The following is a 13761-nucleotide window of genomic DNA, read 5'->3' on the forward strand; positions in this document are numbered from 1 at the left end:
TAGACACCCCCGCCCCTCAAAGTCGTCACCGCGTTGGTCTAGTTCCTCAAATAGCTAAGGGCAGCTCGCCCAATCCAATGGCATTATCCGCCTGTCCGCCGCGTTATTCGGACGTGTGCACCTGCAACTTCCACACAAACAGTACATACAGCACATGTCCATGTCCATGTACGGCTCAGTACATACATGAATGATGTGTGGTTTGCTCGATCGTCTCCGTGGAACTCGCTCGGATTGGAAGATTGTTGAGATCCCCCGTTTTCTTCGCGCTTACACCTCTCACCTCCCCACGCCCCCAACCCCTTGCTACTGGCCAGTCAGGAGTCAGACATTCCCCGCAGATACGGGGGGACCAAAAATGAGTATCACGGGAGAGCTCGAGAGGACACTCCCCTCATTTAATGTACGGAACATGCATACATGATTACCTTGTGTATGGAGTATGGAGGATGTATATGCGCATAAATGTTGAGACGTTAACCAGGATGAGATACCTCCAAATGGTCGATGCCTGGACGGAGAAGTCAATACCTCACATAACTATCAATCTTCTCTAACTCACCTCCCTAATCACACCGGCAGAGCGTCCTCGAACGTGAGCTTGCCACGAAGCTGGTGTGCTGTTTTGGCCCTGTTGTCTCTGCCCCCGCCCCCGTCATCCGCCACTCGTCATCCGCTCAGACATCAAGATTGTCTCTTGGTCTCGATGCGCCATGCAGACTATTTTAACATGCAGCGGAAGGGAGCAACCGCCACTGTTAGCTGGGAGCTCGAACTCGAACCATTAATAATATTGATTCTGACATGGCTAACTAACTAACAGCAATCTTCTGTCGGGTGTGGTTGGTTCTTTTGCTGCTTGTTTCACTGACAGGTTCTTCTCCAGAGGCAAAAATTCAATCTACGTACTTGTCGAGGTGTTACGGCAGGCCCTATTTAGTCCAAATTGATAAATCCCATTGACAATTCTCCACTCCCTCCTACAACAAGTAGCTAATGTCTAATAGCTGAGCTAATGAACCGAAACAAAAGCCATATGCAGGCCTTCCGACCCAACCAATTCCCGTTGTGTAACCGCAACATAGTCCTATAATATGCATGTCTGACGTTCTTCCCCTTCCCTTCCATTACGTCGCTTTCTCGCCTCGCCCTGCCCTGCGGTCGAGTTAGGAACGAACAGCGAGAGAGCTAATTCAAGGGAAATGATTCGATCGGAGCTTGAGTGGATGGGGTCACCTAGGGCCCCATGGTTGCTTTAAAGGGAGAGCCGTTGGTATTCATTCCCATTCCGTGTGTCTCCTTGGGCAGTTAGGTAAACAACTTTTAGCTTCGGTTCAGATGTTTCGGATTTTGTCGCACAAGGGAACATTGACGCGACTTGCTGAGTAACTAAGCATCTTTCTGTGCCCCGCTGTCTTTATGGGAGATTGGAGCACTCCAGCGATTATGTCTTTAAGATCCGTACATCCAAAGTCAGAGGCCAAGCAAAGTTACCCGGTGAAGCGTTTGTGAATGTAGCTCCGGTAGTTACCCCGTACATAGAGGGACATATCTGCAACAGGCGGCCACAACATGAAAGCCATGGTTTTTCCAGCCAACGTCTGCGGCGGATTTCTGGCTGGCTGGCACGTTTCAACTAGCCAAATCGGTGCCATCGAGCCTTGTTGTTGTCCGATTACGTTACAGCCAATCGCACAATGCAGGGCGTTTGAATCAACTGTGTAGCGGCAGCAGTTTGCATTTGGCAACCTATCCATGTGTAGAAGAAGGAGGTATGCTTGAAAGGGCACTTCAAAGAGCTCTTAGAAAATTGGTGAATCCAAAAGATTTTCTTCGACTTCTTCTTTTACTTTGGTTTTTGTGCTCTTTCCAAACCGGTGTGGAATTTGAATAGGGGAACGCCTATGGAAGTTGAGTATTTGATTTTTTTTTTTTTTTTTTTTGGCTTCTAAATTTGAATTTTCCTAGATAATTGTACAGCGATGATATTTTAACTACGCAATATTTCTGCTAATATTATATTCTGTTTTCAATACTTGATGCAATGTTGACATGGGTTCAGGTTGACATTTTCTGCTCCTCAAACATCCATAACCACCATCCTTCAACAGTATCAGCTTACTCAGTACCAGGGCAATGCTCTTATTTCCTGACATAGATGAGGTGCCACAGTCATGGCGATTCTACTCACAAGACCCCATGATGGCCTCTATGTTGGCCAACTAACTTCCGTTCGCCCAGCATTTCATACAAAGCTGGCCGAGATACTCCTATCGAAGCAAAGAGAACAACACTCAGGAATGTGACGACATCCAGATGTCACAGTATAATGGCCAGAAGAAGCATACGTGTCACGATCTGAATATACTCAAATAATCTAGGTGTACTGCTTGGACTGATACGATTCATGTTGTTGTTGGCTGATAAATAGAAAAGAAAACTCATCCCCTCAAAGTGTGATACTGTGAGAAACTGAATATACCGCCCCTTTAATTTTTAAAGGACCACTGCAACGCAAAATAAATTCATGGGTTAGTACAGTTTTGTGCATTTTCATATATATAATTGAGCGCCATTAAGCTGATGAACATTAGCTTCTCATCCATGCCACAGATCAAAGCTCGGAAGACGTCATTGAAATTCCCAGCAGCCTTCATCATCTTCATCAATAAAAAAAAAGCTACCACCATGGACAACGAAAAGTAAGCCCAATCCAACATTGGGTAGACACCTTATCTTGGCCCTTCACACCCTCTCTTGACACTGGCTTCCTGATCCCTCCATTCCCCAACGAAACCGCCAGCACAGTCCTCCACTGCTTCTCATCCATCCAGAGTCTCTCCGGCGTCTCAGTTGTATCATCGGAAAGAATGTGCTACCAAAACTCCCTTGGATTATCGCGGTATTCGCTTATACCGCAATGAACCACCGGAATCCCTGATGCAGAAGGTTATGCAGATCATCACCCAAGAAACCGATCCATTATCATCGCCTTCTTTCCGCAGCTAGACGATGAGACCACGCTACGAGAACTTAGCGAAATTCCCATGATGCCTGTGGAACGCCACGGAAGATGAAATCATCGACGAGCTGGGTAATCGTCTGACTCCAGGCTGTGACGAGGATAATGACGATGGCAATCTTCTTCACACGGCGTTAGCCTACTCAATCAAACAGCCGTGGGCCCAGTCTGTGCCTGTGTCTCTTCTTCCAGATTTCCTTCCTCCCTGATCCAGCCCCGGATAAAGCCCCATGGTTTCTCGCATGATGCATTCTCGCACGCCCAACACGCTGCAATCCCCACACTTACCACCAAATCGGCACCTCTACCTACATCGGCATAAGCGCCTGCAACTACATCCACATCCGCATCTGACAGCGAACCCTGCCTTGATTCCGGTCCCAATCCCGCAAGAAACCACGCCAACCCCACCGCAAATCTCCTTTTCCCCTTCTTTACCATCGAATTCACCTCCGCCACTACAGACGACGCACCCCACACAGCAACAGATGAAGCCAGCAGTGCCGTTGCCATCGCCCTTAATGACCTTCTAGAACTCCACCGCCGAAACCGTCAGCATACAGCAGTTCGACAATACGCAGCACTGATCTTTCTCGCTGACGATGGACCAGCAAATTGCGCGGTTAAATGTGCATTGGATGACAGTTACAGGGAGTAAGGTGTTGAAGCCGAAACAGGTGTCGATGCCAGATGCCCAAGGGCAGCCCAAGGGTAGCTGAAATCGTAACCGCAACTGCAACTGCAATCATGCCAGTCCAACACCTCAACATCCATCCGCTATGACACGCTGTTTCAATACGGCGTTACTTTCCACGTAGATTCTCGGCGAACCTGATGCTCTGCGCTCTCTGCACAGGGCGATATGCCACGTCCTGCTACATGCTAGGGAGGCATTGCTTCTGAAACTGCGGTTTCTATTGGAGCTTTGCCAGCAGCTGCATGACAGGCAGAGTGTATCATTGCATCAGATTGAGACGGATATGGAAAGGAGCACAAGGGAAGGGGTGGCGCTAGATGGGGTTGGTGAGGGTGATACACGGCGGACTAACTTCCTGGGTGGATCTTCTGGCAAAGTGCGAGAACAAGAGCAGGAGGGGCAGGGTTTACAGGAGCCAGGGGATGAAGGTGTGCCAGATATTTTTCCCGGATGAGTTGTGGACTATGTTGCCCTGGTTGGGGCTTTGACTCTGGCTACCGCGGGTGAGGATGGCGAGTGGATCCGTGTGTATATTTGGGCCAGAATATCGTTCTTTCAACATGGTTATTGCCCAGATAATGGAAATGATGATCAGGTCGATACGCGTTAGTTTGTTTGCTTTGGAAAATAATTGATATATCATGATATGGTGTTTTGAGAGGCCGGATATGGCATGACATGACATGGGTGGGTATTGGTTATTGGTCAAAATGGGCTTTTGTTCGGTGGTGCGTTGTTTTGCCTTTTTCTGGTCGTTTGTGCTGCTCCGCCAACGGGCGTGGGCTGCGCTTGATGGGGGGACGATGGGTCATACTGTTTCTTTTGATTTTTCCCTGGATCGTTTCGATTTATTCTGCTTCTTTGTTCTTCGATTTAATATCGGTGCTGTTGTACGGAGTACGAATATATAACTTTCTTTTATGTTCAATGCCCAGATTGTCTGTATTGTTTTTGTTCTTTTGTGTCTGTCTTATTCTGATCTTGTATATCTCTGGGGGTGTTAACATGATTAGGAATTCAAACATGATGAAACTACCTCTTCACTTCAGGTTCCACGTCTCCCCCGGTCTCGGTGCCGAACCACTCGGGTCTCCCGCTCGCATGGTCTTATCGCGCCGAGATCGAGGGGGATGCAGGGCTCATACCCCGCCAGACACTGAATGCATATATTTGCAGATACCATACTTTTCCGTCGATTGTAGACCGGTCTCGATTGGATCATCAACAGTAACAGCACATTAACTGGAACCCTAGCACTATCAGACATTCAGCATATGCAATCGTAACTCCATCGACGCCACATCGCGCGCGGAGTGCGGAAGAAGAAAAATCAAAAATATCTCAAGGAGAAACTTTATGATGTCTCTCTATCTATACATGACCTAACTGTAGATATGCAGAGCTGCCTATATTACATATCCATATCGTGTATTACTGAGTGCTGGTTCCAACCAACCAGGTTGAATTAATTGAGGAATTGAAGACGACAGCCCCCTGGCTATCTATGCATCTGTGATATCCAGCGCAGAAGTAAAACGCAGGATAGTGGGCTAGATCAGGATGTAACCAGATGTTGCTCTAAATAGATTTGAAAGGAGTTGAGGGAGGGACACAAGTAGGTGAGTTCTGGCGTAAGCAGGGTGATGTCAATGCGGGGTTTTATCATATGTGTTATTTGTTTCCCTTCTGCAGAATCTCATTACCCTCCATCCCTTGGACGAATGACATAGAAGCAATTAGACGAAGGCATGGTCGTTCCTTCGGGGTTAGGCATGACGGCATGCAGAAACCAGAAGAACTGACATTAATAATAATAATAATAATAATAATAATAATAATAATAATGGATCGTCCACATTGATGTTTTCAAGGGGTAAAAAATGAAGGTGGGAGGCCCCAATGTTACAAAGAAAACTGGCTAGACGTTCGCTGTACTATACGGGATGTTCGTCGGGCACCAAAGTGACTTGAAGCTGGGGAAAGGAAGGAAGATTGTATTCGGTGACCGGGATGACTTGTGAAGTACATGAAACTGCAAACAGACAGTGGAGAGAGTGAAAGTTTGGCGATCAGGATATATTTGTCTCTAGATATTCTAGTGCTTCTTCTACATGATGAGCGGATGAAGGAGGATACTCGTTGCGGCTTGGAACGAGGTTGAGATGAGTCGGGAGAAAATGACGTAGGCGGCTGAAGTGAAAGTATCACATGGTTGAAAAAGATCAGCGCTCAGAACGCTTGGACCACATTTACCAACTTCTTATATAATCGTCCGGAGCCTCGGCACTGCCCGTCCCGAAAGCTTAATCCTCTCCCCTAAACGCTGCAGCTGAAGAGAAGTCATCATTGAAAAAAAAAATAAAAAATAATAATAATAATACTTTTACGAGGAGACGATATGTCTCTGCAGCAGTTATAGCAATGTCAACAATGTCTCTTCACGATTTATGATCTTATTCCTCCCATCTGTGCTTTGGCTCTCTTCTTTCCGATTCCCAGACTTTTTTCTACCCTCTGAGGGGTATGCCACAGCTTCGTTAATAGTTTTCATCAACCCGTATATCTGACAGTTGTGTACAGGAATCGGATTCTCTCACTCTCCCAGCCATGCCCGGAAGTCCCATGAGACGAAAACGTGCTGCGCATGCAACGCTGTCCAAGACACCTGCGACTGCCGCTACAGCTGCTCCCCCCGCCGCCGCCAATGTGCAGACGACGACGGAATCGCACCAGCATGATCACTCACATGCCAACAAGGTGAAGGGAAGGGCTGATGTATGACATTCTACTACTATTACAGTAGGCCAAATGAAATAATATGTAGGTTGACTAATCAAACATTGAATCCATACAGGACTTCGATACCCTGCTGAAGCCATTCTACTACACCAAATCTCTCACTGATCCGATAAACACGGCCAAGGATAAATGGAACTTATTACCTGCCTTTCTCAAGGTTAAGGGCTTAGTTAAGCAACATATTGATTCATATAATTACTTTGTCGAGGTCCAATTGAAGAAGATCGTGCAGGCTAGCGCAGAGATTCGTAGCGATGTCGATCCGAATTTCTATATTAGGTAGTTTCACACCTTTAAATATGTTATCACACCTGCGGTAGGTCATCCGCTAAAACTTCGCATTATGTTTTTCGGGTTTTAGATTCCACGACATCTACCTGGGCACGCCCCGACGAGCTGACGAAGAGCAAGACTCCAACTTCAATGCAGCGTCCACAATCACCCCGAACGAATGCAGACTGCGCGATATGACCTATGCAAGCCCGATCCTGGTAGATTTCGAGTATGTTCGTGGTAGGCAACGGGTCAAGCGGAATGGGACAGCCATTGGTCGAATGCCAGTTATGCTCCGCAGCTCTAAGTGCGTGTTGTCGAATAAGTCCGAGGCTGAGATGCAGCTTTTGCAAGAGTGCCCACTTGACCCCGGCGGGTATTTTATTGTCAATGGCACGGAGAAGGTTATTTTGGTTCAGGAGCAGTTGAGTAAGAATCGGGTTATTGTGGAGACGGACTTGAAGAAAGAAATTGTTCAGGCTTCAGTCACTAGGTGTGTGATACCTCTCATTTCCTCCCTGTTTCTCTATTTCCTCCCTCTTTCTTATTCGTAGACTTGTTGCTCTAACAGTTGACTCATAGCTCTTCAAACGAACGAAAGTCGAAGAGTTACATCATTCTTAAGAAGGAGCGGATTTATGTGAGACATAACGTTCTCAACGAAGATGTTCCAATCGTCATTCTTCTGAAAGCGATGGGGATTCAATCTGACAAAGAGATGTTGCTTCTTGTTGCTGGCATCGACAGCACGTATCAGGAAGATTTTGCCATTAACTTCGAGGAGGCGGTGAAGCTGGGTATATATACCCAGCATCAGGCGCTGGAATATATCGGGAGCAGAATCAAGATCAACCGAAAACCAAATAATTTTGGCGTTATCCGTCGTAACTATGTCCAGGAAGCCATCGAAGCGATATCTTCGGTTATTATCTCGCATGTTGTTGTGGAGAACCTCAACTTCCGTCCCAAGGCTCTATACGTCGCGCACATGGCTCGACGTGTCTTGATGGCAAAGCATGATCCAAGTCTTGTAGACGATCGAGATTATGTGGGTAACAAACGGCTGGAACTGGCTGGCCAGCTTCTGTCATTGTTATTTGAGGATCTATTCAAGAAGTTCCAGTTCGACATAAAAATGAATATCGATAAAGTTCTGAAGAAACCCGTGCGGACGGAACAGTTTGACGCATATGGGGTCGTCGCCATACATGGTAATCACATCACCCAAGGGATGAACCGGGCCATCTCAACTGGTAACTGGAGTCTGAAGCGGTTCCGCATGGAACGCGCAGGTGTTACACACGTATTGAGTCGACTAAGTTACATCGCGGCGTTGGGTATGATGACCCGTATATCGAGTCAGTTTGAAAAGACTCGCAAAGTATCCGGGCCTCGAGCTCTACAACCGTCGCAGTTTGGCATGCTGTGTCCGTCCGATACACCTGAAGGCGAGGCTTGTGGTCTTGTCAAGAATTTAGCCCTCATGACGCATATCACTACTAACGACGAGGAGGAACCTGTGAGGAAACTGATCTTCGCCCTCGGCGCTGAAGATGTCCAGACTGTCGGTGGGCGTGAGCTGCATGGCCAGGGAACTTATATTGTATTCCTTAACGGATCCCCCATCGCGTTAACGCGACGACCCAAATTTTTCCTACATTCCTTCCGACGGTTGCGTCGGACGGGACGGGTTTCGGAATTCATCAGCGTGTTCATCAATCACCACCAAAGAGCAGTGCACATCGCGACGGATGATGGACGCATATGTCGTCCGCTAATCATTGTCGAAGACGGGAAATCCAGAGTCCAAGCCCGTCATCTTCGCGCACTAAGGAGTGGATCGATGGAATTCGATGACTTCTTGGCCCACGGGCTCGTAGAGTATCTGGATTGTAATGAAGAGAATGACTCAAATATTGCCGTCTATGAAAATGACATCGTTGACAGCACGACACATTTGGAAATCGAGCCTTTCACGATTCTCGGGGCTGTAGCCGGTCTCATTCCCTATCCCCATCACAACCAATCCCCACGAAATACATACCAATGCGCTATGGGTAAACAAGCCATCGGCGCAATTGCCAACAACCAATTCCTTCGCATCGACTCCCTCCTCTACACCATGGTTTACCCTCAGAAGCCGATGGTGAAAACCCGAACAATAGAGCTGATCAAATACGACAGACTCCCCGCTGGCCAGGCCGCCACTGTGGCCGTTATGAGTTATTCCGGCTATGACATTGAGGATGCCCTCGTGCTGAACAAGGGCTCTATAGACCGTGGCTTTGGCCGCTGTCAAGTCTTCCGCAAATACTCCACGAACCTCAAAAGCTACTCAAACGGCACGAAGGACAAACTAAAAGGCCCCGATCGTGAAAATGGCCTTCCAGTCCGCAAACACGCACTTCTCGACAACGACGGCCTGGCCGCTGTTGGCGAAAAGGTAAACCAAGGTGAAGTCTACATTAACAAAGTCACACCGGAAAACGCCTTGTCGTCCGGTATCACCGGCTCCGACGCCGGCAGGCCAATCACCTACATCCCCTCCCCGCAGACCTACAAACTCCCTGACCCAAGCTACATCGACAAAGTCATGATCTCCTCCACTGAGGCGGAGAACCAACTGATAAAAGTACAAACGCGCCAAACTCGCCGGCCGGAGGTTGGCGACAAATTCTCCTCGCGTCACGGGCAAAAGGGCGTCGTCGGCATCATCGCCGAGCAAGCCGACATGCCCTTTAGCGACCTAGGCATCGTTCCAGACATCATCATGAATCCTCACGGTTTCCCTTCACGTATGACGGTGGGGAAAATGCTGGAACTCGTTGCGGGCAAAGCGGGCATTCTCTCTGGCCAGTTCAGTTACGGCACTGCCTTTGGCGGCAGCCCCGTTGAGGAAATGTCTGCTATCCTTGTCAAGCATGGCTTCTCGTATGGTGGGAAGGACTGCCTAACGTCGGGTATCACGGGTGAATCACTTCCCGCGTACGTCTTCATGGGGCCCATCTACTACCAGAAGCTGAAGCACATGGTGCAGGATAAGATGCATTCGCGCGCTAGGGGGCCGCGGGCGATCTTAACGCGTCAGCCGACGGAGGGTCGTTCGCGTGACGGTGGTCTGCGTCTCGGGGAGATGGAGCGCGATTGTCTGATTGCTTATGGCACGAGTCAGTTGTTGTTGGAACGGTTGATGATTTCGTCTGATCAGTATGAGGTGGATGTTTGTGAGAGTTGTGGGTTCATGGGGTATTCGGGGTGGTGTCAACGGTGTAAGTCTTCACGGGGGGTGGTGAAGATGATTATCCCTTACGCAGCGAAGTTGTTGGTTCAGGAGCTTTTTAGTATGAATGTCGTGGCTAGGTTGAAGCTTGCGGATGAGTTTCCCGAGGACCGGGGGAAGTAGGTGGAGGGTAGAAATGGAGGTGGAGATGGTAGTATATGTTAACGAGGAGGTGGAAGGTGGTTGTGGGCTTGATATGATATGACGTGATATGACGGAGGCCCGTGGCATTCCTAGAGTCTTGGATGTGGTTGGCTTTTGAGAACAGATGAATTATTCCATTGAGATTTTGAGGTTATACTATTGCATAGCCTGCTTTATGAGTGGACTGGCTTCTAGATAACTCTATAGACCTGCTAGATGTCAATCTCCGCACAAGATCTATTATGGCATTCTTTTTGTATACAGTCCAGCACATACGACCCTCCATCCATTTCATTCGTGCATATGCAACTTATCCATTGGTAATACCACAATTGATGGAACAAAATGAGTAATGTTACGTTTTCTCCATTAGAATCAACAATCAAATGGTATCATTTATTAACATTGGAGCTGAATCTCTCCGTCTCTGGCCCAGGTTGAAATGATGGAGCCACGTTAAAACAGCGACAATTGTTTTGTTATAATCAAATGACCAACCCAAAATGGAATATTTTCACCCAAACCTTTTAACTCCCTTTTTTCCTGGACGCAAGTCGAAGCCAAATAGGCCATAAAAAATTGAAAATCTCCTATTAAAGAATCAAAAAACGAAAGCAGACAGAATCAAACAATAATAGTCACCCTAATTCTTAAGGAAAGTCCCTATCACATGCGCCACTCCTCAACCGTAGACCCTGCACTAACCAACAAACTTGGCGTCCCTGCGCTGATCCCGCCATTGACGGTTGGAAATGCGTCCAGATTTTCAAAGCGCAAACATCTGATCCGATCCGCGTACTGGATGTGGGTTATCGGGACGTCCCTGCAGGTGGAATTACCTGATTCTATAACTCCCTGTGAATGATTTGGGAGGGATGACGAAGTGGGTGCTTGTTGAGGTGTCGGGATGGACGACAAGGAAGACGGGAAAAGGGGTGGTGGCATAACCAGTTTTCCCGTGCTGAGGGAGAAGAGTTGGATCCTGTTAGATTGGGAACCTAAGGCTGTGTAAGCGGAGTGCAGGTGTTTGGCATGGCGCGAACTTACCACCACATGCGAGAAGACCGAGTTCCGGACTTATATCTAGCTCGTCATGGGAGATAAGGTCATTTGCGTAGTCTGGAAAGGAAAGATATGGCTTTGTCCAGGTGTGGGTTGGTTTATTGGGTTGAGGATATTCGGAGATGATGTTTGGTGTAAAACGGAGATCGTACATGTGGAGCTATTACAATAGAAAAAGATCATATATTAGTTGGTGTTGAACTTGGGGTAGACATAATAAGGGGACTTGAACGGTTACAACATACATTCTTCTGAGCTCCAGCAACCACGATTCTACAGTCATCTACCTTCCGAATCTTATACACACCATGTGGATGTTGCAGTCTCGACGCCGTATCCCGGCTCCGCAGATCATAGAGCCGCACCAGTGAGTTTTTCAGCCCTGTCATGACCACTTGAGGCGCCAGCCACTCAACGGCCATGACATCGGCACACGGCGACATTTTGAAGGCTCGTATGTTCCAGGATGATTCTATCCCCGTGACTAGTAGCAAATCATTGGATTTACCAGCCGCGAAAATGCTCTCTGTGCTGCTAGGGCAAGCAGCAGAGCACCATACAATGGAACCGGGATAGCAAAATGTGGTTGCGGCATCTGAAGCGGAAATGTTGTTAGCGCTTGATAAGAGGGTCTATGTAGAAAATTTTATAACATCAACATCCATCTTACCGACTACGTATTGGGTGACCGGTCGCGGATCTGAGGGATTGAAGAGCCTAGATATTGAGACATGCACGCTTTCTCCGGTTTGGCCACTTGATGACACGCTGTAGATATAATCTTAGCCCAGTTCAGCCGTGAGAGTATATCTGAATGTAAGGTAAGTACTCACAGCAGCCAGCCTGTTGGACCTACGGAGAGTGAAGTGACCTGTAAAACTCATTAAAATTATGGTGTGAATGAGTGCGGCTCATACATACCCAATCGTATCCCACCATTACACGGTTACACCATCGCTGGCGCCATTTGTACTGCCAAGGTCGACTCTGTTTTTTGGGAAGATAAGATCTAGCATTAAACTCGTCAGCAGAGAGATAACCAGTCGAAGCGGAGGAACTATCTGAACTTACAGAAGATTAAAACACGATGCTGTATTGATAGCTGCGCTCCAAAAGAATCATCAGCATCAACCATTTTAGCGTCCCTTAAGAGATGTCCACCTACCAACCAAGAGATTCCCACTCCAAGGGTCTCTGGCAAACCTAGACACTGGGTATTTGACATCGGAGCTAGCCACATCTACTAGGCAGTTCCTAGAAAATAGTCTGGCACACGTCGCTTCACGTTGCTCAAAAACTAGACTCCTTGAGGTGAGTAAAGTTCCAGACTCTTGCTGCAACAATGTGCCGCTGATGGTATGATGCAAAATATTTGATCTTTTAATTTTTTCTGTTGATACACGCTGATCGTGCTCTTCCCATCGTTTTCGTTTCTAATTTGAAGTCAGCCATGCACTGTAGAACCAACATAAACAAGGAAGTTTGAAACTCACCAAAGACGTTTCTTTCCTGTTTTTGATGTCATCCTTCGTGTACTTAGATCCTAATGGAGCAGTATGATTTGCTTGAACTTTGAAATATTTTTTCTTTTCAGGATCTGGTGGTACGTTTTCATCAGCGGAATTGGCCATTTCCACAAGGCATCAAAGAATGCGCAGAAGATCGAAGCACGCAAGAAAACGGAGTAACCAATCTCGCAGGCTTTTGCTCCCCCTTTCCAGTATGGCTAGAATATAATAAAACCAATGTTTCATTGTACAGATTGCCTGCCCTGTTTGGGTTCAAAAGCTTCCCTCAGGGGCAAAGGGTGCCTGCAGGGTGTATCAAGGCCGAACTCCACCTTTAGGAATGCCACATCATAAACAGAAAAACAGTGGCATGGACACCACATGGATAGAATGATTAAAAAGTAAACATGGCATTTCATTACAGAACAATCCATTGCTTTGCATTGCATTCTTCACGACCTGGAATACATAGAGGAACGTATTCAGACGCACCATAATAATAACCCGGGATGTCGCGCGGGAGAGATTCCATGGCGGATTTGGCTTCTTCACTTCACCAGCAAACCCCCAGCTAAACTGCATATGGGCAAGCAAGGGGATTCAGCCCCTGCTCAATGGCCCTCTCGACGTCCGGCACCAACGCCTTTTTAGAGCTGGCTTGGGTGCTCCGCCGTCTCTTCTCCTGTTGATCAAAATGAATTCCGCAAACTATGCATAGAGTTGCAAATTATCCCTCAAAAACAAATTAGGGCTTCATTCAGCTTCAGCTATCTCCGAAGTGGACTCAGCTCCTCTCTGCATGATTGAATGAATCTGCTGCAATCGTCATGTCGTTCCCATGAAATCGCCGCAGAAATAGAAAACGGAGTTGATGAAAATGATTATATCAGTCACGATGCACGTGATTTTGATTCATGTGACCTCCCCTTCATGAAAATGAGATGCCTCAATTTGCCCATTAAAATATTCACTCCAA

At 47.3% G+C, this 13761-nt stretch overlaps 6 protein-coding genes across 6 annotated transcripts; 4 read left to right on the forward strand and 2 right to left on the reverse strand.

Annotated features, from left to right (window-relative positions):
- Positions 1 to 193: 193 nt before the first annotated feature.
- Positions 194 to 729, forward strand: PAAG_12501 (hypothetical protein; the record flags this gene model as incomplete). Its single annotated transcript, XM_015847980.1, has 2 exons — positions 194 to 403; positions 583 to 729. 2 exons carry the CDS (start codon positions 194 to 196, stop codon positions 727 to 729), a joined length of 357 nt encoding a protein of 118 aa, XP_015702412.1.
- A 1959-nt stretch (positions 730 to 2688) lies between these two features.
- PAAG_12502 (hypothetical protein) lies at positions 2689 to 3009 on the forward strand (the record flags this gene model as incomplete). Its single annotated transcript, XM_015847981.1, has 2 exons — positions 2689 to 2702; positions 2835 to 3009. The coding sequence occupies 2 exons, from the start codon at positions 2689 to 2691 to the stop codon at positions 3007 to 3009; spliced, it is 189 nt and encodes a 62-aa protein (XP_015702413.1).
- A 160-nt stretch (positions 3010 to 3169) lies between these two features.
- On the reverse strand, positions 3170 to 3535 carry PAAG_12503 (hypothetical protein; the record flags this gene model as incomplete). The annotated part of the gene is made up of 1 exon (XM_015847982.1): positions 3170 to 3535. The coding sequence occupies one exon, from the start codon at positions 3533 to 3535 to the stop codon at positions 3170 to 3172; it is 366 nt and encodes a 121-aa protein (XP_015702414.1).
- An 89-nt stretch (positions 3536 to 3624) lies between these two features.
- PAAG_12504 (hypothetical protein) lies at positions 3625 to 4173 on the forward strand (the record flags this gene model as incomplete). The annotated part of the gene is made up of 2 exons (XM_015847983.1): positions 3625 to 3699; positions 3841 to 4173. 2 exons carry the CDS (start codon positions 3625 to 3627, stop codon positions 4171 to 4173), a joined length of 408 nt encoding a protein of 135 aa, XP_015702415.1.
- Positions 4174 to 6326: 2153 nt separating this feature from the next.
- On the forward strand, positions 6327 to 10194 carry PAAG_08071 (DNA-directed RNA polymerase III subunit RPC2; the record flags this gene model as incomplete). Its single annotated transcript, XM_002789958.2, has 4 exons — positions 6327 to 6494; positions 6574 to 6797; positions 6880 to 7284; positions 7374 to 10194. The coding sequence occupies 4 exons, from the start codon at positions 6327 to 6329 to the stop codon at positions 10192 to 10194; spliced, it is 3618 nt and encodes a 1205-aa protein (XP_002790004.1).
- Positions 10195 to 10881: 687 nt separating this feature from the next.
- On the reverse strand, positions 10882 to 12908 carry PAAG_08072 (hypothetical protein; the record flags this gene model as incomplete). Its single annotated transcript, XM_015846414.1, has 7 exons — positions 10882 to 11213; positions 11266 to 11437; positions 11523 to 11872; positions 11948 to 12045; positions 12349 to 12379; positions 12443 to 12710; positions 12771 to 12908. The coding sequence occupies 7 exons, from the start codon at positions 12906 to 12908 to the stop codon at positions 10882 to 10884; spliced, it is 1389 nt and encodes a 462-aa protein (XP_015700849.1).
- Positions 12909 to 13761: the final 853 nt, after the last annotated feature.

This window comes from Paracoccidioides lutzii (genome assembly GCF_000150705.2).
Source record: "Paracoccidioides lutzii Pb01 unplaced genomic scaffold supercont2.29, whole genome shotgun sequence".
Taxonomy (NCBI): Eukaryota; Fungi; Ascomycota; class Eurotiomycetes; order Onygenales; family Ajellomycetaceae; genus Paracoccidioides; species Paracoccidioides lutzii.